The sequence below is a fragment of the Eretmochelys imbricata genome, chromosome 10 (assembly GCF_965152235.1).
Source record: "Eretmochelys imbricata isolate rEreImb1 chromosome 10, rEreImb1.hap1, whole genome shotgun sequence".
Classification (NCBI taxonomy): domain Eukaryota; kingdom Metazoa; phylum Chordata; order Testudines; family Cheloniidae; genus Eretmochelys; species Eretmochelys imbricata.
In genome coordinates, this window is record NC_135581.1 from 67,114,891 (window position 1) to 67,137,761 (window position 22,871).

The following is a 22,871-nucleotide window of genomic DNA, read 5'->3' on the forward strand; positions in this document are numbered from 1 at the left end:
TGGAGGTTTCTCCTTTGAACTTCGTACTATAAGTGAATAATACTTTGCAAACTGTCAAAAAAACTTCAGTTAATGGTGCCACATTCATCCCAATGCCAGTACTGCTTTCTTTTCCTTAAAGAAGTTTCTATTATTTAATGTCAAACAAAATAATGGTTTAAAAATGATGGCACCACATTTTGCTCAGTGAAGCTGCGAAAGAGCATCCATATAAGTGAGAGCAGAATTTGACCCCGTATGTTCAATGGGCCCAGCATCAAATGAGGTTGGTTTTTTCGTTTTGTTTAAAAATCATTCTAACTCTTTCTTATCTGAAATGATTTACACTTAGCAAAAAGTCAATTGGGATTAGTATATTGTTACTGGAGGCTATTTGGTGATCTGGTCAGACTTCTGTGCAGGTTGGGATTCTGACTATGCCTGTTTCGACTGCGAACAGATGAAAACATTGTGTTGCAACCTGGGACTTTACATTTGTGGAGCTGGCGGAGATGCACAGTTTTGTAATGGGCCCTGAAGGTTCCTTTATTACTGTAATTTTTTTGGCATATATGACAAGTTATTGGCAAACTGGAAGGTAAATTTGTAAAGCTTTGATTAGCCTTCTCAATTACAGTACAGCCGGGGTAGAGCTCTTCATTGGGTATTAGGCTTGGTCCTTCACAGCTTTCATCACTGTCATCCAAAGGCATGATGCATTCTTCGCTTCCTCCATCAGAATCCCAAGAGGAACGTGCACTGCTCTCAGACTTAATGCTGGAAGTAGTGCTTAAATCCAGAACAGCACCATCATTCACTGGATCATATCCAAAATTCTCAGAACAGGGTTCTCTGATTTTGCTCAGTGGAAAAACCAAGCTGCCTGTTCTGTTCATTCCTTTGAAGATTACAGAAGTCTGTCCAACATGTTGTTTTAAAGACACATCTTGACAAACCTCCTTAGCCATGTCTTTCAAGAGGTATGTTGCATTGAAATAGTTGTCCTTGAATTCCAGTGTATCTTTGGTCAGAAGCTTATGATGAAGATTTAAATTTGAACTATGTCTAGAAGAACAAAGAGAAGCTTAGCAAAAATGATTTTTTCATCAATACCTAACATCAGTTGTTTGAAAACTATTAATAAAGAAATAGTAACCAATATTTGGTAGTCTGCGTGAACTGTGTATGTTTAATCAAGTGCCACTATAAGATTAAAGGAGAAAATTCAAACATCTCTACAGGTATTTGGCTTGCCTCAGATCTCACTTGTACCTGTGTGAATCAAGAATAACTCCATGGAAGTCATCAGCCCAGATACTCTCCTGTGGTGTGGCTATTTCATGCTTCACTCACACACTAGACCTACTGCTGGCCAAGAGGGGTTAGTGAACAGACTAGATAACAGGTTTCAGAGTAACAGCCGTGTTAGTCTGTATTCGCAAAAAGAAAAGGAGGACTTGTGGCACTTAGAGACTAACCAATTTATTTAAGCATAAGCTTTCGTGAGCTACAGCTCACTTCATCGGATGTATTCATCACAGTATGCAACCGATGAAGTGAGCTGTAGCTCACGAAAGCTTATGCTCAAATAAATTGCTTAGACTAGATAACCTCTTCTAGCAGGACTCAGATATCAAGGAGTGGATTGAGTGAGGTTAGATGAGCCAGACAGTGGACTTTGAACCTATCTCCCCCCAGGACAAAGAAGTGAAAGACTGGCCCCTGGACCTGCTCCATAGCCAGAAAATAGAGGGCTCAAGTCACTGAAGACTTTTGCCTGATACCATGAAACATGTGTCCTGCTGCAGCTGCACCCATCTGTCCGGTGTGTCTCACCAAAGAGCTCACTTCTGCACTCGACAGAATGTTTTGCTATATCCACAATGCAATTTTCAAACAGGCATCACTTTGCTCAAGCTAAACCAATTTTCTTCACACATGGGCAGTTGTTGCTCATCTCTGATAGCTAACTTCCAGACCTCAGCCATTTTTGATATAAAAAGAAGAGGGTTTTTTTTTTTTTTTTTTTTTTTACTTTTACCCTTATCTAACTCCAAAAATGGCTGCAAGGGTGTAATCCAGACTTTAACAAGAAAAAAAATTTCTTTCAACAGACAGTTTCATCCAAAAGGATGGATTATTCAGAACATTATCAGCACATGAAAACAGGGGGTTATCGCTGAAAACTTTCTGCCCTGTAACTATAGGCTAGAACAGCATTGCAGTTAATTCTTGTCCTACGTAGAGTTCAGGAACTTTCTTGTGGGATCATTTTGTTTCTCTTTTTAAACTAGGTGCTTGAGGGTAGCAGAATTAAAGTTAAAACAACACAGTGGTGTGGAAAGGCATTTGCAGTACAGGTGTACGAACTGCAGCATGGGCTTCATTCACCCATCTGTTGTCACAGCTACACTAGAAGGGAATTCACTGCAGGGAAAAGAGAAGAAGCAGCCCTGTCACTGCCCTCCCTTGGGACTCTGCCACTGTGGAGTAGATTTCATTTCTAATCAGGACATCACAGAAGCCCTGCCAGCAGCAGATTAATTCAGCGCATCTCCTGGCTGTAATGGCCACACCTCTCCCTGACTGTCTCTGCCCACTTCCTGTACTGCATCAACTGGCTTCAGGTCTCCCAGCAGAATATGTAGTCCTGGTACCTTGTATCACTGTGAGCTCCATCCAGGCAGACTGTCTACAACCAGGGCCTGCAGTCTGAGTTACAGTGGTGTTACACAGTGGAATCAATGCAATGAGTCAAGTTCATAATCTTTAACAATGTTACCACCATTTCCCAATAAAATATACAAAATTGAGGGTTTCAACATAAAGTTGCACATATGGAGCATTTTCAATTCTTGTTTCTCTATTAACTTACGCATATCAGACCTGAAATCAGTGAAATCAATGGATTTACAGTGGCATAAAACAGAAGTACCAGCAGTAACTTGGGCCCATGGTATTTCATTATCTATGAAGTATTATATGAACTTGTTATTAAAGACAGTATCATGACACATACACACACAAGGGGTAGTTAATGCTGCATGTTCACCTTTAATGTTTGCATATGCTGATCTTGTACCGTGCAATATTAACTTTGCAGTACCTCAAGGGAAAAATCCTGTTGTCCTTATCTATTTTTTCTCTCCACTTGGTTTAAAATCCTTCAGTGGGACTTTACTTGCATAAAGCAAGGAAAGAATGAAAACGGAGTGAAGCTATTATGAGCTTGCCCCATAGTTTTTGCATTTTAAAAAAAACATTAAGATACATACAAGTACATATTAAACTCACGAACCCACATGTGCATATGCTGGAAAAGTGTTGAAGTCACACCTTATGCCTTTTCATTGATATTCTAAAGTATTCTTTCAACTATTGCAATCTTTATCAGTTATGAAATTTTCAAGGCTTTATTTAAAACCTTGTAGTCTAATGGAAAGAAAATGTTTCTTTCAATGGATTTTCATTTTATGAACATTCTGATAAGTTATCATACCTGTTATAGGTGGATACACAGAAAATCTTTGCAGCTCCATATTCCTCAAACACTTATTTACATTTCAAATTAGGCCCCCATTGTGAATGTAAAATAAATATAATTTTGTTTGTAATTTTCTTACCTGTCTCGACTTCTACGAGAAGGGAAAGCAGCATTACAGCCCTCAACTGTGCAAATATGCATTTCTTTCAGATGTACATTTTTATAATGCATTTTTACACTGTAAGGGTTTTTAAAGGTCTTCTTACAGATGTCACAATGAAAGCGGCTTTCTGCCTTCTGAATCCCTAGTGCATGTTGACTGATATGATCCATATCTTTAGGGTCTTCTAAACAAGGAATGGCAGCACCCCTGTTTGACAAAGCACTGAAAAGGCCCCCAGTTAGCAAGTGGTGGTGCAATTCAGTGCAATCGTTATTAGGAATCCGGTGCTTTGACTGCTCTTTAATATAAAGAGAGGATGTAGTCACTGGTTTTATAACATCACTGTGGTGTTGTTCTGGATCTTCATACATGATTTCACGAGAAGCTATTTTTAATGGTTGGTTGTCTTCTGGCATAACCTCTCTCTTAGAGTAATCTAATTCATTCTCAGAGGTTTCCTTGATGTATGTGTTATTTGGCTCAATGACAGAATCAAAATATTTTGGACCCTCTACCCCAGAGAGAGATTTCCATGAATTACCTGAAATGGGGTGCTTTTCCACCCTGTCGCTCATCTGCTTTTCAATCCTATGCTCACAGGTCTCCAGCTCTCCATCGCTTACCACCTGCAGAGGTGTATCATCTTCCGAGCTGGCAAGGTTGCTGTTTTCATTAGCTGTCTCAACAGCTTCTTTCTCTATTTTGATGGGCATGCTCGATTTACGAGATTTTTTCTTGGGTAGTGCATCAAATTGCAATCCGTTAGCAACCAGCTGCTCAGGTATTGATGAAGAAATGAGAGGTAGAGAAGGGAGTATGCCTGGGGTATTAGCAAGCTCAGCTGGCGTGACTGGACTGCGATAAAAAGGAAGAACTGGCTGAACAGTCTTTAAGTTTGGAAAGAGAACACCGTTCTGTCCAATACTGGGAAAACTGGATTGCACCTTTGAATCTGTGCAAGAGCTGACATAGTTGGTAATAGGTCTACTATCTGGGGTTAAAATGGTAAAGTCCGTCCTTTTAGTTTCTTCAGGTCCAGAGATAGTCAAACTGTTCCTCAGGTCTTTATCTCTGTTGTTTCTGTTCATTGGCATATGGAGTCTTGGGTTGGGGTTTGCGCTATGACGATTTCGACTTCGCAAAGAACTAAACACCATATTGCAGCCTTCAATTGTGCATTTGTGTTTGATCTTCAGATGAACAGCATTATAGTGGATCTTCAGAGTTCCTTTGTCATAAAATGTCTTTTCACAGGCCGTGCAGAAAACGCGCCCTTTTCTTGGCCCAATGCCATTTTTTTCAACAGATTTCATTTTATTTTCTGGAGATAACTGCGTCCTTTCAAGCTTTGTTACTGTATGATGTGAGCTAGAATCACTTAAAGGGGCATCATCCTCTGTTTTAGTAGTGACATCTGGGCTGTTTATGCTCCTCTCATTTTCAACTTGAAATGAAGTAGAACTGGAAGTCAAGAAGCTGCTTTCAGAAAATGGTATCGGAACATCTTGTTTAGTTTCATTGCTGTGGTCTTGACCTTGCTCAAGCAAATGTCTTTCTGGTGGTGAACCTATCAAAGGTGGAGGCACTGGACTGAAAAACTGAAAAGGCAGCATGAAAGCCATATTATTTACAATGTTCTCAAAGTGATGAATGTTGGCGGGGCTCATTTTGTCCATGGAAGAAGAAAGACTAGAACTTCTCTGATTGCAACTTTCTATAAATGCCCTAATATCCAAATTAGTCGGTGTTGTAGGTATTATAATTGACTGACCTTCTTTCTCTTGAATTGCCATTAGCTCTACAATAGATTTAGTCTCTCCAAAGCGAAGAAACTGCTGCAAAGTAGCCAGTTCTTCTTCATTAGTCATTATGCTCCAGTGATCCAGCACCTTTCCTGAAGCATCCTAAAACAGAACATATTTAAAAGAGTGATACGTTCATTTAAACATATTTCAGAATCCCCTTATTCAGAAATCCTTCTCCAGCAAGTCTGTAAAATTACTCTACTTACAGACAGTTTGATGGCAATTTTGTGATATTGTCTTTTGAGTTTCAACACGGTGGTGATCTTATTTCTTTCTGAACTAATAGTAATACTGTCTAACAAGCTATTTTGTAAATTTTTTTCACAAAAATTAAGACACGTATAATCTGAACAGTTAGCAACATGTAAGTACAAAGAGCAGAGATGGAGCAATCAGACCAATATTTAGCTCCACATTTAAGTCAAGTATTCTTTCACTGCAAGTTTAATAATCTTCCAAGTAACTAAGATCAGAGAACAAATGAACCTGTATTGATCTATTGCCAGTGTTCACAGAGCATAGCTGTAATTACACTAGAGTGTTGGAGTTCTTTCAAACTCTAGCTATGCCTAACTTTTCCCAATAACTACAATAAATATTTTATCACAGAACATGTATTTGATGGCCTACTGAGATTTTTCACAGTGCATGTAAGAGTTTCTAAGATGATGAACGTAACATCATAAATTTTTTATCTGATAGAGGTTCAAGGTAATTGATTCCATATTTTTAATCCTAACACTAAAAAGCAAGATTATCAAGACCATTAAACATTGATTTGTGTCATAATATAAGATCATAATGCTACTTTACATAAAAGGTAATTTCCAGCTAGTAGCATCTGTGTAAGCACAGGGGGCCAGATTCATCTTTAGTGTAGCTCCGCTGAAGTCAGTGGAGTTACATTGGAGATGAATATAGGCCATGATGTTTAAATGTTGACAGGTTAACTTGTAAATGTATTATCCCACCATACAAAAACAAAATAAAATTGTTAAACAAGACTTTGGGTCAATTCCTGAGGCCTTTACTTAGACAGACTGCTATTGACTTCTTTCCCCTTAGGCTGGTCAATGTCAGTAGATATTTATCTGAGTAAAAACTAAATAAAAACTGAGTCAGGCCCACATAATTTGTACAAGTGTATAGCTGACTTTAAGTCATCTCATGCGATCAACTTTTTAAGCAGAATTCTTCACTGAATTCAATTAAAAATAGATGGCTCAATGTGATCCATGGATACCAAGATTCAACTGAAAGACATTTTAAATTATTACTTTGGTCAACTATTTTTTCGGTATTGACTAGGCTTTCACTACAATACCTGTAGCACATATCCACGTATATAATCCTGCAGTGTCCAATCCAGTGCATGGAGAATCTGTATCACCTCTTCTTGCTTCAGGACACTGAAGAGACGATCTAGCAGGATTTTAAGGCGGACAGGAATGGCTTGGGTTCCATACAGCATGAGGCTACTGATATCGAAGACCACATTGGATTGTACTATCTCTACCTGGCTTGTTGGATACAGGTTGGGGATCCTTAATTTGCTTAGGGCTGAAATTAAAATTAAAACAAAGTAGAAAAGACATGAATGGCAAGAGTTATACACAACTGAGTGTGATGTATATTAAAAAATCCAAGAGCTGAGATACTGTGTTGAGGAGGGCCATACAAGAACCTTGATAGATAGATTTACAAAAGCAATATTACCATGCACTACCCATCCATGTCGGCACTGGTCACATTGTCGTTGGTTTATTTTTCCAGGTTTGAAACACAGACAACTACAGTTCACCAGAGTGCATCGGATAGCCTGGAAATTAACAAAACAGGTTTACTGGTAACAAGCAACATCTGGAGCATGCACACTAAATTTATATATTCATACAGACTTTTTAATGAAGTATAAAAATACATATGGATAATGCATATAGATCACATATGAATACACATATAGATTTAGCCAGGTGGACAGCCCAGTTACCACCTGAGCTGTGAAAGTCAACAGGGCTGCCGCTATGAACTGCCATTACAGGTCACCCTCTAGAGCAGCAGAATATTATGGGCAGCAAAATATTCAGCAACACTTTTGTGGGTGGTTTGGGGCTGGTTGGTGAGCAGCAGTAGAACTGCTAGTGCTGTCCCTAGATGTGTGTCAAATAAATAACTTAAATAACCATTAAAATAAATTGCTGTTATCCGTTAGAAAATTATGCTATGCTTACATGCAGCTTTAAATCCATTTTCCAGCAGAGTTTAAAAAGAGAAATGAGCACAGAGAGATAAAAGTTCCATTCCCTGATCATTTAGGGCAAATGAAACATTTAGTTTAGACCATTTAAAAATATTTTTGATTGTTTTATATAATTAAAAGAAATTTTAAAATGAAAATTTATTTCAAACCAAATTGAAATATTTTATTTTTAAAATGTCAAAACAAAACATTGGGGTTTTTTGGATTTTTTTTTTATTTTAACCACAACAATTCAGTGAAACTAAAGTGAATTCAAGAACAGTTTCAGTGTTACAGTAATTACATCTTTTGAAAAAAAAAAAAGTTTCAGCTAAAACTTCTCACCCAGTTCTAGGTGAGAGGTAACGACATTTAGTGCAATCTAGTGCATCGTATAAACAACATATTTGCTCAACAGAGCATCGTTAAGATCCAGGGCTAAAAGTTATCCCTGGCAGGGATTATTTAGCAGTGTCCACATGGTGGATGTACTCTCCCAGCGGCAAAAGAAGTCCGTCGCCCCATTCTCAGTAGCAACACTGTAGTTCAGAATAAGTACTACAAATCCTCATTAATGTTTATTCCATGTATTCAATACATCGGGTAGGCATGTTTAATATTAGGTAATATAAGAGAAATTCTTCAGGGGTTATAGATGAAACACAAAGTACAGACAGATGAGCAACCTGTTGCATCGTTTAATGGGTGTACCACTTTGCTTTCACTGGGGTCATCTATAATACAAATCCAAATTAGCATTCAGATGCTCATTTGCAACAGGCCAATGTAGCTGTGTTTCCTGGAATACATACTTCCCTCCTTACAGACCCATCTTGTGCAGGAAGTGGACAGACAACTTTGAGGTCCTGGTTAAATCTCCACAGGGATTGCTACAGAGTACAGCATTTGCACAATCAAATATTTCTTATCTTTGTTATTCTCAGTACAGCACTTAGTGTCCTGAATATACCTTTTACATAAATGAAATATTTATTAAGGAGGAGTTAACGTGAAGGAATTCATGCATCAGAAAGCGCATTGGAATATAACACACTTCATAGTGACTGGATCTGATCTAAAACATGTCTGGATTACTCTATTTTTAAAGCACCTTGTACAGTAAATACAGGGTATACATATTAAAACAAAAAATGTTAATATGAAATAATGAAGAAGGAAAACAGTCATCCCAGTGATGTGCACCAAAACAGGACATTAAGAGCTGCAGCAAGAGACACAGGAAACAGGACGAGATTTACGAAATTTCTGCAGCTCTTTTAAAGTATGTTCTGATTTTGCGGGGGGGGGGGGGCGAGGGGGGCTTCTTTAACACCAAATCATAAAACAAACAGCCTTTTCCCTCCAAACCAGAAAAATGGAGATCTTACTTACAAAGTGTTACGGAAATCTCTTGTTCCCTGTCTCTCACTCCAATTCTAGCCCTCCTGTATGTATGTAATGCTATCAGGCTGCATTTCCTGTTGCAGTTCTCATAAAAGGCATCCCCAGGGATTCCACAGCTGTCCAATTCATATTAATGGAGATTTTGAAACATTTTCAGAGTTTCATAGTTGAAAATGCTTCTTTTAGAATGGATTTTTCTGTACCCCTCTAAAGCAGTGGTAAAAATTCAAAGCAGTTTTCCTTCAACATACTGAACTTCAAATAAGTTTGGCTTTCAGTAGCTGAACTTTCTAAACATTTCTCCTTTCCTCTTCCGCTCTTCAGGAGACCCACACCTAAGAAAATATACAAACTGAAAAGCAACCACTTTCATGGGGCCTTCTGTTTCATACACCATCTCCATCTGAAGCCCCAATCCTGTAAAGACATGTAAGTAAAGCTACTCATGTACAAAACTCTTTGCAGGACTGGGGCCTTGGATGTACCTCATCACGGAGGAGCTATTTGGGGCCACTCTCCCAACCTGCATGGTTTCAAAAGCCAGGAGCTACTCCCAAACAGCTTTGCTATTATCTGCCATTCAGCAGGTCTCAGGGACTGTTCCAGTTTCTTCAAACTTTAGGCAAAGTTGGAATTTGCTGTATTTATTAATAAATGGTTGTAAATGGCCATCAGACTGAGAGGATGGAGAGACCAAATACCTCAGTATGTCACACATGAGATGGGGCTCTTTGCCATGAGCATTTCTTCAGCCACTGATCCTCACTGAGGGCAGGGGAGAACCCTACCTTAGAAGTTCACGTCCATGGCACTCCAGCATACAGTGCCTTTTGTCGCTAGATTTAGAATTTTAAATCTCAGCTGCTTGAGTATCTACAGTACTTACCCTGAAATATGATGAATATTAGTGTGCACACAAATGACTAGGTTCTAAAGACTACAAGCTGAGATTCATTCTTATTTGAAGGAACAAGTGGCAACATGGCCATTCAGCCAACGGAACCATTTTTTGCTTAATCCCTTAAAAAAGCCATCGCAAAATGCTAAATTCTTGAGAAAAGTTTTGAGAGCCGTATAAAGTCATAAAATACACATGAGGCACCGTGAATTGCTTCACTTTAGTGCAGGATATATTGTAGCTTGGATGCTGAAATCTTTTAATAGAACAGTAAAAAGCCATAAATTTCTTTTATAAGGCTAAAAAAAGCATTTTGTGCTAGGCAGATGATTCAGTTACATCACAAGATGTCAAACTATAAAGCGTAGTTCAATTCTGCTACCTCCCTGTGCCATAATATACTATAACGTGCATAGATTGCACCTTCTTCCATAAGGCTATTCTGTTAGTCCCATAAACTAGATCAGAATTTCACAAATGTCTCTTTAACAGCCCCTCCAAGCAATGTTAAAAAGAGGAACTTTCTTTCGCTGTGAGGAATAATAGAAAGATGTACAATAAAAATTGCTGTCATTATAGTAAGTTAATTGAGGTTATTTCACAAGCTTTCACATTCTTTTTTCCTCCGTTGCATTCTGTATGCTACTGACCTCTAAACCTGTTTTTAATTCTTTTTCTAGTAGTTAACTAAGATAGTTAAAGTGCATTTAATTTTGCACTTCAGAGATTTGTATACACCTTTCCTGTATGATGCATGTATCTGTTTCGCTTGACCTCTTATCTTTATTGTGTATATATGATATGTAAAATTTCTTCGATTAAAAAAAAACTGGAAAAAGAAAGAGGGACTTTTACATGCATGTAAGTAGCTATTAGAAGGGCAAATATAAGTCCCCCCTCAAAATAAAAACTGTATTTAAAAAAAAATCCAGATATTGATGCTTATTGGAAGTATGCTTAGATGTGGCTAGCTCATGAATTGGTCTCTCATCAAACAACAACTCTTAAATCAAATTTTTCTAAACTGACTACATTTTTAACATTCCAGTTACTGACAGTGCACTCACTGAATAGCAAGGCCTGAAATTTGTTTTAAAACATTTCTTTAAACATGTTTATAAAGGTCTTTTATCCATTCTAAGTGAAGTTTACAAGGGGTTTTTCCAGCAAGGAATCTGATTATGGCCCTGTGATGGGGTTCTCCCATCACCGGCTAGAGAAGGGAGAAAACTGCCAATTAGAATGCATGTTCAACATCTCTGGGGTGCTTTGGCTGATTGCCTTCTGGCCAGAGAGGGCACAGCTAGATGAGGATTCACTGGACATCTGGACATTATAAGTAGACTGAAGGACCTCAGTAAGGGGAGGAACTGCAGACAAGGCAGCACTCTCCTGCAAGGAGAGAATCATGAGGGACAAGAAGGGCTCGTGAGGGAAGTCCAGATGGGAGGACTGAGAGGGAAGCTGGCAATCTTGTACCTCGGGAGGGCCAGAAGGACCTTTCTGTTTATGGTTGATTGGAACTTATTACACTGGTCTTTGGAGAAGTGAGCAGGCTAGGCTAAAGGACACAAAGATAAAAGGCAAACCGGTGTAGGGCAGAGTAAGTGGCCAAAGGGGATACTAGAGGTGCAGATCAATGCAGTGTCATGCCCTGATACCAGGAGGCCTACGTCCATGAGAAGGAACAGTGACAGGCCCCAGTCTTCCATGTGCATAAATGCTCAGCGTGCTGGGAAATGCATCAATGTTAAAAAAAATTACATACAAACAACCCCCATGAAAAAGAGAAAAATACCACATACTTTTTTTCAGTTATAGTCATCTTTGGATTATTTGTAAATACACTAGGTACAGCATTTTCAGAGAGGTGATTTTTCAAGTTGTACAGAGAAGAGCAAAATGTAATGTGGTCAGCTAGATTTTAACATGATTCAACTGAGATTCAAGATCTCAAAAGTTTTCATTCATTATTCAATCTAGTAAAGAAATTTGTGGAAGCTGTGTTTAGATTAGTTCAAAATTAACTAATGTTAACAAGGTTTAATGACCAAAAAACTTATCAAGCATCTAGAATAATATGCTATTCTTTTATAAAGAAACACATAATTACTGGGCTTTAGAATATTTTTGATATATAATTGCTTGATGTGCTTTGTTATCCCACCAACTAGAATGTACACAGAATTTCTTTCTGTAGAAGAAAAGAATAATTTTCCACATTTAATACATGTAAAAATTCAGATGCCTAATTAAAGGATTGGAAGTACAGATGGAAATTAAAATGAAAAAAAAATTTAAGTGTAATCCTTTCACTCAGATCTTTAGTACTTTGTTTCATTTTCTTGAAACACACAGCAGATGTTTAAAGTCTTCTGATCTTATCAAGGATATTATCATTGCTTTCCAGTTACTCCCTCTTTCCTAAATGTGTCCTTTCCAGAACTATCACCACGCAGACAGATACTTTTAAAACTAGTACTGAAGATCTGGGGCCAAATTTGTATCTTGGTTACATCAGCACAACTGAGACAAGAATCTGGCCCACAACTTTTTAGTAAGAATGCATCTTAGCCATTGTCACAAGAGGTATACGTTTATTATCAAAATGAATACTCAAAAGCTAACAACTAATCATTGGAAAGGCAGAGATCATTGCCAAAACATGTTACCTAAATGTAATGACCTCTGACTTTTCTCTCTTGCGATATTGACATGGCTTATGCTTTGTGAGGTTACACTGAAGATCCCTTTTCATATCCCAGTCTTCAGCCTCTGTAGCTAAAGTGAGGCACAAGATAACAAGTTCATCCTGATACTTGGCATACATCTAACATTTGTTTCCTGAAGTTAATACTAGGTGTTTGTGGGCTATGAGTTCACCTTGCAACAGTGGCGACTTTAAAATGAGAATGGCACAAAAATAATAGGAATACAAAACATACCAGTGTGTATGTGCGTGTAGCTAAGAGGAGACTTTTCATCTGTCTCAAGTCTGATTGCACATTCAGAATTAAAATCTAAAAGGAATCTAATTCAATGAGGTCCAGATTTGGAGTAAAAGGAATTTAATATGTGCAAAAACTCTAATGGTTGAGGGACAGATTCCCAGCTCAACCAGCCAGGATATCTGCACTGGGTCATAGCTGCTAGTGCAGGCATAGGGAGAAATAGCAGAATGAGGTCGCTCATTCTCCCATGCAGTTTAGCCTAGTTCATCTCTATGATGCACAGACAACACGTTGGTTTACTCCCCTCTTAGGGAAGCTGTAGACATCCACCAAAGAGATCTTCTCTATGGTATAAAGCTTCACCTTGCAAAGCCACTTTGGGGCTTTTTGCCAATGCTTGGGGTGCTCTAGACTTTGGCTCTGTCTCATCACTATTTTGTCACCCAGATCACTAACAAAATGGTGTTACAGATGAAGTGCCAAAGCTTGCATGCCATCAGTGTCTCTTGCTGCCATAGATTAGTAGCTTCCCTCCTTGGTCTAAAGGGAGGTGTCCTTGTGGTTTCTGTATGAACTACACCTAATCTGAAAGAAACTTTCAATACTGCATGAGAAATGTGAATTTCAGATCCAGCCCTCTGTGCACCCTGTGGAAGGTCTTCCAGCCACTGGACACAAACCCTGAGAAAAAATCCCACTGGATCCACGTAGCCCCCCCTCTGGAGCTGGGCTCCATAGAGTACAGGAGATGCGCATCATATGTGGGAGCAAACTGAAACTTGCCCAACTTCTGTGCAATAGAATCTCACCAGTTCCTGTGTAAGAGAGACCTCTGCACCTGTGGAGGAGGGGTTGGTATTTACAACAAAGACATGGGCTGATCATTTGGTAAATTATCTTTTTGTTCTCCCCCGGCTAGAATGTGAAGGATTTTATACCTTCATATTAGAAACTGGATAATAAGGATCCATGGAGATTCAGTTCCCTTTTTTGGTTGGTAAAAATAACACAAAAAGTAGGATGTGTGCCTGGTTACCAGGAAATATTTTCCTGCTTATATCTGTTAAACAATTTACAACATTAACGGATGTACACATCCTAGTGTGCTTTTAAAGTAACACTGTAAAATGCAAAATCAAAGTTTGATTCAGATCTGATGTCTCTCTCTCTCACGGATTTAAATGAGAGCTACACATGGGGATCTGAGGCCAAAATTGGGCCTCCTATCTAATTTTCTTGTCCTGTATTGCTAATAACTCAGGTTATTACCACTGAAAAGTTAAAAAATCTGATTTTCTTCCCCTGTTTATGGCCATTTACTTTTACATTTCACTCACTTTGGACAATCATTGAAATTAGAGGCAAGCACAGCCCTATTAAGTTATTTAGCCCATCTTCTTGTCAGTGCAGGACAGTGCCCTACAGCACATTTTAATTTTGCTAAGCAATGAGGCTTCCACCACTTCCCCTAGGTAATTATTTCACAGATTGATAGGTCTCACTGTCAGAAAGCTTTACAAATACTCAGCCTCCATTTTCCTTGTCTTACCTAATAATATTGCTTCCTCCCCGATAATTAATATCCTCATATTTGTAGAGTTCTATCTTATCTGCTCTTATTCAAGCTGTATATATTCAACTTTTGCAATCTTTCCTCCAGCACTTAATTTTTGTTGCTCTGCTAAGCTTCCTACATTTTATCATAACTGACCACAAAAGACCAGATGTTGACACAAAAAAGCCAGGACTAGGATTTCCCTGCTTTCTTACATGATGATTTTTCTACAGAGCCCAAAACTGCACTGTCATTTTTGGCTGCCATATCACATTGTAAACTTATGCCTAGAATTGGACAAACTATTTGTAGGGAGTAATGTGAATAGATAAAATTCACCCATTTTCTATTTGTTAACCATCTGAGAACAGACTTTAGTAATTCAACTTATTGCATATTATTCAGTCAACACTTTGTGTGAGGCTGACCTCTGTGAAGAAGGCCAAAATGAGGACCATGTATGTTCTCGGGTACACTGTAGTGGTATATAGGTCTTGTGCTGGTCCTCTCCACAGTGGTGAATTTTACCTTTAATTGCAGCCCAGGGGTTGTTTGTGAAATATTTGCTCAATATATGCCATTGACCATTTACTATTTATAGTGTGTGACTGGTCACCTAAGTCACATGGTATTCTTGTTTCTCCCAGACTGGATGGCTGAAACCTTTCTGTACAGGGGAAAGAATCAAAAAGATTTTGAATCCCTCTTCTAGATCATTAAAGGATTTTGAGGTGGCTGCAGGAATTAAAGGAATGGGCCAGATCCTCAGCTGATGTAAACTAGCATATCTCCAGAAAGTCCATGGTGTTATGCTGATTTACATTAGCTGAGGATCTGGTCTATTAATTAAGACCAGACTTCATATATTGCTCTACGGTCCTCCTCTGGACACTCAGTGTTTATTATACTTCTTTTTTGGTGTTCTTGGTTGAGATTGTTCAGAACAATGCCTCAAATTTAGCCACACAGAATATCAGGGTTGGAAGGGACCTCAAGAGGACATCTAGTCCCACCCCCTACTCAAAGGGGGACCAATCCTCAATTTTTGCCCCAGATCCCTAAATGGCCCCCTCAAGGACTGAACTCACAACCGTGGGTTTAGCAAGCCAATGCTCAAACCACTGAGCTATCCCTCCCCCATATCTTCCCTTAATGATAATCTTCTAAACTGCTCTGAAAATCTCTGCACTTAAATCAGTTTTCAGTTCATGGTGTGTTTATATCCAACACAAGTATACTTGTCCATTTCAGATTCTAACATTCATGCACTGGTATCATGTTGTTGTATTTAGGTTCACCACTATGCTGAAGAATATTTAGACTAAAATAAATGAAGCTATTTTCATTGGGGGGGGGGGGAAAGAATCCTTAAGATTTCTATTTCTATTGGTCCAAATACTGAGGTTCTAAAGCCCTGCAGGATTTGACACATTATCTTTTTGTTTTATAAACAAAATCTCTCTCGAGAAGATATTATGATAAAATGAGAGTACATCTCAAGCATGGATCCTTTAAGAGCCCACAAAAAATGTATCATCAATGCAAAATGAGTACTTTTCTTTTAATGAAAAGAAGACAGCGTAATATAAATTCTCTCATGAATCTCCAGTGAACAAGTTTTATAGTGTTTTGACCTGAGAAGATACACATGGATATTTTGAACATATACAACTTTTGAGTAACACTCTTTATGATAGGAAAATGTTTTTACAAGGACACTAGGATGGACTGCATGACCCAAGAGCTTTATTCCATATTGAACTTCTATGAATATCAGTTCCAGCTGACGCAGATAATTTCTGCGCATTCTTCAGTAGCAAATCAGTAACAATGTTACAATGCACATTACATAACTGCCCACAATACTGAAATGTACAGACTGTAATACCCTGCAAAATTTAAGCGATTATGTAATACCCCTTACATGAAGCAGAGAAGTTTCTTTTAAAGTAAATTTATAAGGCAACCTATTTCTTCAGTAGCAAAAGGGTTCAGTGAAATTCTCGTCCCCTGCACAAAGGGCTTTATGCAAGAGACCAGCATGTAGGACAGGGATGGGATAGACTCCTCTTCCCCAAACTGGAGGCAGGCCATGATGCACATGCAGCTTCAACCCCTGACTTCAATGACAGCAGACTGCCTTTGAAAATCCCACCTACACACAAATATTGTCATGCCTGGGTACTGAATCCATGATTAGGCTCCTAAATCCATGATTAGGCTCCTAAATAAATGACCGCGATTTCAGAAGTGCTGAGCAGCCAAGCTCTCACTAAAGTCAAAAGGAGCGGCAGATGCTCAGCACCTTTGAAAATCTGAGCAAAAAAGCTTTCACGTAGGAAGCTAACTATGGATTTGGGAGTCTAATTTAAGGCATTCAAGTTTGAAAATTTTGGCCAGATTACACCCCGTAGGCATACACCTTTCATTCACAATGTTTACTAGTTCTGAGTATATTTTATAAAAGAAGACTGCAGAAAACACAGTTAATTATCTGGATCCCGAGTGTATGCATTCAACTATGGACAATATTTTGTATTTTGAGCCAGATAATCAAACCTGACTTCCCTTTATACACCCACAATTTGAGGATACAAGTATATGGAGGTACAATTTATATAATTTGAAGGTCTACAAACTAAGTTCTGATTTACATCTGATGCTATCCCATTGCCTTTTGTTGACTTGAACAAGATATACGTCAGTGCTGAATTTAACCCCAAGTATCTCACTTGTGGGTAAAAACTGATGCTCAGATACTGAAATGCTTAAATTGTCTCTGCAATATTTTGTGCCCATAAAATTGAAGATGCAAAGGAAGTCTGGTGCAAGATGGAATTAGTACTGTCTACCTATGTTTTCTATATATGAGCCCAATATTGATGACTCTACTCAGTCAAACCACTCGTATGCATTAACTTCAAGGGTTGGAATGGACCTCAGACTTATGGGCCTATAAATGCATACACATACACAGTCACTTTGTTAAAAACTTCTCCTGATAAAATATTGCATTGAAAGCAAATGTCTGCAATAGAGGATTATACAAAGTAAAGACTTTTTCAAAATTTAATGCAAGCATTCAGTTTTGCTTAACAGCAACGTTAGTAGCTGATGGCTAGGTGTCTAGAACTGAGAGCCTCAGATAGTGCAACTGGGAGAGAAAGTGAATGGAGGAGTTTCTCAAAAAGGTAACATACCAGAAGGCCAGACCTTAATGATAACATAACTTGTGGGATGAAAAACACTCCTCATGCAAGCCATTTACCCTCCAGGGCCCCTCAAGGCAACCTCTATTAATGGCTACTGTCAAAATAATTACTAAGACAAAAGAAAGCACACACACACGCACGTGGACATACACACAACTGGTACTTTTTAAAGCAAAGCACATTGGACAGTAAAGCCCAAATTTGCTGTTAGACAACACATTTATAGGTACATGATCTTTGCAATTAATCTTACATATTTATAAATAACAGGTGTGCACTGAACGATTGTTTTCTCAAACCATGAAAAAGATTCATATACTTTTTTATTATCCAATTAGCACAGAACAAAGAGAAGTGGGAATTAGGGCTAGAAACTGTCTCAGTGTCATCATCTCATAAGTATTATTTAAGCTTGACCCTACAACCAAACTGAAATTATTTTCATACATACTAAATCAGTAACAATGTTACAATGCACATTACATAACTGCCCACAATACTGGAATGTATAGACTGTAATACCCTGCAAAATTTAAGGGATTATGTAATACCCCTTACATGAAGCAGAGAAGTTTCTTTTAAAGTAAATTTATAAGGCAACCTATTTCTGGTAACATAGGAAAATTTCCCACTATACATATATGTATATTCAACAATGAATAATAGATCACTGCATACTCATTTGACAAACCACAGCTGTTTAACAGTAAAGTTTTTAGTTAAGGATTGAGAGGTAGGGACAGGTCATTGAATTTGAACAATGTGAAAGTTATTAAAATAAACCTGATTGCTTCTCATTTAATCTTATACATCGGATGTTGCATACATACAGTTTGCACATATTTATGTGTACCCTGCATACCTACATATACAACACCATGTTACACATTGAAGCTAGAGAACCACTAAAGTTTAATTAAAAAACCAAAATCCTAGGTTAACACAAATTTAATGTGTCAAATTTACACACAATAGTTAGGAAACGAAAAAAATACAAATATTAAGTTACCCACATTGCACATAAATGCACACTTGAAAACGTACAGTAACAGTCTTACTAGTATTAAAAAGTTCTATAGATGAGCAATGTAGGTGAGTTAATGTTGCAAAGATAATCTTAACTTTTTCCTTTCTTCACTTCGCTGTTTAAGTCTGCAGCCATAATGTTGTATGGACTTAATTTTTTTCATTTAATTTTTCTCTCATACTTTTAAATATTTATATTTTTAAAAAGGAACAAACACTAACCATGCTCTGCAATAGACTTTTTTTGCTTTGCACAATTTTGCTTTACACAATTCCATAAATTTTAAACTCAATCACACTGTGTGTACACACACGATACTGTCTGTGATGCTACAAATTTACATAATATTTTGTGCAAATCCACAGCACTGCAGGCAGATACACAATTTAAAAATAAGTAATTTTTCCCTCAGCATGAATGAGACCAATTTTAAAATGACTTCTAACACTGTAATTTAATACCTATTTTCAAATACACACAGTGACTATTTCTCATTGTGGGCTAGCCACATGTGAAATTTGAAGCATTAAAGTGTGAGCATTTTTTCATTATCTATGTGTTTGTTTAAAAAAATCTTAAAGTGATTTTAAGGCATGAAATGGATATTCACTGTTCATAACTCTAAAATGTCTATGGAGATTTCTTCCCCCCCCCCCAAATTCATCTATGGGCAGAGCCTGAGCATGGAAAGTTTTAGTCCAACGAGAAAATTTTTTGGAGGCAGTTATGGGCAATTAAAAACAGAGGGGGCTGCAATGAAAGTTGTTTTACCATCTTACCTCTAGCACTTGCTAAGACAGAAATGGTGACTGCAGAGAGAGAACATAACAAAAATAGAGGGCCTGAATCTGCACCAAGAAGCCAATTACAACAGGATAAGGCCCAAAGGACCAAACTGCAGTCCTTACTCACTAGGTGTTTTGCCTGAGTAAGGACTTCAAGATTCAGTCCTGAATTTCAGCTTAACTGCATGGTAACATTTACCATATACCAGAATATATAAAAACTGCTTTTAAAAAAATAAAGCATGCTGCAGAAACCATGTTTTAAAATAAAAAGAACTGAGATCTGCTTGCATATGATGCACTCTTAATATTATTTAGATGAACTATTGCTACTTTATTGCTGAAAATATCACCTTAATTTGTGGATTATCTGATTGGAAATGAAACTATACATTCATATGAACAGATTTTTTATAATATTTTTCAATGTTACTGAGGGTACAAGTCTGCTTTATTCAGGACATTTGGTACCAAAAGGCCCAAACCTGTTCTTGCTGCAGTCAGGTAAGATTTCACCTCAATTTTCAGTGAGTGCAGAAAACTTGGAGAAAACTTTTCTGTTATTTTAAAGATGCACATTTCCGGTGAGTATGTATGTGTTTGCATTTATCATTCTTGCTAAGATATGAAGGAAAAGTACAAGAAGGAAAGGTGAGAAAGATTAAAGAATATGGAAAACAATTAAACATTCTTGTTACAGTTAGTGTTTCTAGGAGTTTTATTTGGAGTCTTCAGAGGAAAAAATAAATTTCCTCATGTATAGGGTTAGAAATGTCTTTCACATTTGTTCACCTATTGCTAAAATATAACTCTGTTTATGAAATACTGTGTCTGTTCACTAATACCAAAGATTAATTCTCACCAAAATGCACAGTTAGGGAAAACTTAGTGGCATGATAAACCTAATGGTATACAGACAACGTAATAATTTGGGGGTATGCTCTTTGAAAGTCAATTAAATATACTAATGATCCTTTTCAGCTGAAAAAAAAAAAAAACAGGGGGAGGGGGAGCATTCTTCAGCATATACTGGTCTCTTTCTGTCACCATCACCAAAATAAGAAAAACAACCCACATTATTCTCAGCAATTGAAAATATCCCTGGCATCCTTCATCAGCCTGGAACCAGAAAGAACACTGGGGCTCCCTGAGTCATGTTCCAAGTCATGTTCCCTGAATGTTTGGAACTGAACCCCAGTTTCAGTGTTTTAAAAATCTGACTGTAGAAATATTGAGACTCTCACCTGAATCAAGTGCCTATGTATTTTTCAGTATGCTGAACTATATTTTTGAAAAGACGTTAAAAAAATAAAAACGTATGATCTTTTTTCCACCTAGAATTTTATCCTTACAATTAAAGGCTATTAGCTGGCATCCCCTTTAACCGTCAAATTCAGACAGTGGCAGTTCCATAGCCACAAAGAGAAGCAGTAAATGAGAAGAACATGTTACTACACTGCATTTGAGAAAGTTTGGCTCCAAGCTATGCACTGATTAATATCAGATCTCCTTCTTTACTTGCCTCTTGACAATCTTGTCACATCTGGCTGACAAATCCTTACAAGCTTATCCAAACCAAGGCAACCCAGATCATGCTCCAGGACTAGCTTGAAGGAAGCGGCAACACCAGCCATGCACTGATGTGCCATCATGAAACTAATGAAGCTGACTTCACTTGCAGACTGCAGGAACACGAAGAAACACAACATGCCTGAAGGTTTTGCAACATAACACAGAGCTAGCTCACCAAAAGATAAGACAAACAATCAGCTCCTGAGGTTCAAGAAGCCAAGTAGTTACATGATTTTTTTTTAAAAGGGATTTATAAAACACTTGAATAGCAAACTCAACCAAATGAACACAGCACAGTCTACCACTCCAGATCAGCTGTGCAATTTAAGTGCTAGTTGCCTTTCAAATAACGATGAGTTTTAAATTAAAACAATGAAAAACAGTGACTTTTATTTTCCCTTTCCCTCTTCCTTTCAAACCGCGAAATCACAGTCACCCATGAGTTCCTAAATTATCCAATCTAAAAGAAACATTTTTTAAAGCAGCTGTCATTTATTACCCATAGCATTTTAAAACACGATTAACCATAGCATGTATATATCAGAAACCCTCTCCATGGGTTTGCAATACGCCAACTCTTCATTTTTAAAACAAGCATTTCTTAAACTGGAGGCTAGGGTACTTGACCAATTAATAGAGCAGAAAGTAAAATGCTTTTTCTTTAAACACATCTACCAAAATAGCACTGGGTTAAGTTGACAGTTAATGCCATATTTATTTTTCTTTGTGGCAAAAAATCATAAGAAATAAAATGAATGTCTTAAATTCTGATTCACTACTTAAGCCTCCTAATTACTTCAAAGTAAAAACTGAAATACAGACATGCAGACTGGATCTCTAAGAAAAAGACTACTGCCTTATTTTTCTGGATGCTGAATAGTGAGCAGTGAATTGTATATAAAGGGCATACATTAGGCTCCAATTTGTGCTAATTCCACTAGAACTTCATAGTGAAATGATATTGTTGTCTGGTCTCCAGTGCATATATACATCACAATAATGATAATGTATTTGCTTAAAGCACTTGGCTCAGAATACATTTAAGTCGCAAATCACAGATTTTATTGCTATTAATGTATATTCAGGACTTGTGCAATTAAACATTCTTAAGTATTTATGATTTACGGATGTCACTACTTCAATAGGAAAACAATTATCCAAGCAACGGTTGTTTTATTACAGCCTTCTTAAGATTCTGCATTATTTATTTTCATAGAACCATAGAGCTGTTCACTATGTATTTCAGGTAGAATAACAGGCTTTTGTAAATAAACTAGCCTAACGCTTCCACAGTTTCTTTTAGTAATTAAGGCAGAAATGGAGAGCTGTGGTTCAAGAATCACTAAAGGTATTATCCAAATCAACACCACCTTAGATTTTCATGTTTCCACAGTACATAGCCACAAGTAGAAGTTGTACAGTGAAAATATGCATTCATATACAACTGCAAAGAACTTTCCTTACCTCAGACATTCTTACTGCGCATATGTTTCCAGAGCTATAAAAAACAGGTTCCCATTCCCTCAGCGAGTTGTACAAAGAAGTGCTGGAAACACTCCTGTCTGTACAAGTACTAAGGCAGAATCATCACACGCCTCTTTACTCTTGTCTGAATCTGAGCACCTCCAGGTCTGATGTATGCTCAGACTGTGCACAGGGGAGTGAAATAAGATCCTCCCTCTTGGTGTTCTCCAGACCTACAGTACTAAGTTGTGTCTGCATCTCACCTCTGCAGTGAGCTCTCACCTCAATGCCCCAGAGTGGTGTGTTCCAGCATGTCCCTCCAGTCACAGGGCA

At 37.7% G+C, this 22,871-nt stretch overlaps 1 protein-coding gene across 1 annotated transcript in view; it reads right to left on the bottom strand.

Annotated features, from left to right (window-relative positions):
• Window positions 1-359: 359 nt before the first annotated feature.
• The window catches only part of BNC1 (basonuclin zinc finger protein 1), a 62,146-nt gene continuing 39,634 nt past the window's right edge, over window positions 360-22,871 (bottom strand). Inside the window, exons 2-6 of the mRNA XM_077829332.1 lie at window positions 14,564-14,613; window positions 7,148-7,250; window positions 6,756-6,991; window positions 3,603-5,530; window positions 360-1,044 (exon numbers count right to left, since the gene is read on the bottom strand). Of these exons, the coding sequence (XP_077685458.1) occupies window positions 360-1,044; window positions 3,603-5,530; window positions 6,756-6,991; window positions 7,148-7,250; window positions 14,564-14,613 (3,002 nt within the window). The remainder of the gene's footprint in view (window positions 1,045-3,602; window positions 5,531-6,755; window positions 6,992-7,147; window positions 7,251-14,563; window positions 14,614-22,871) is intronic.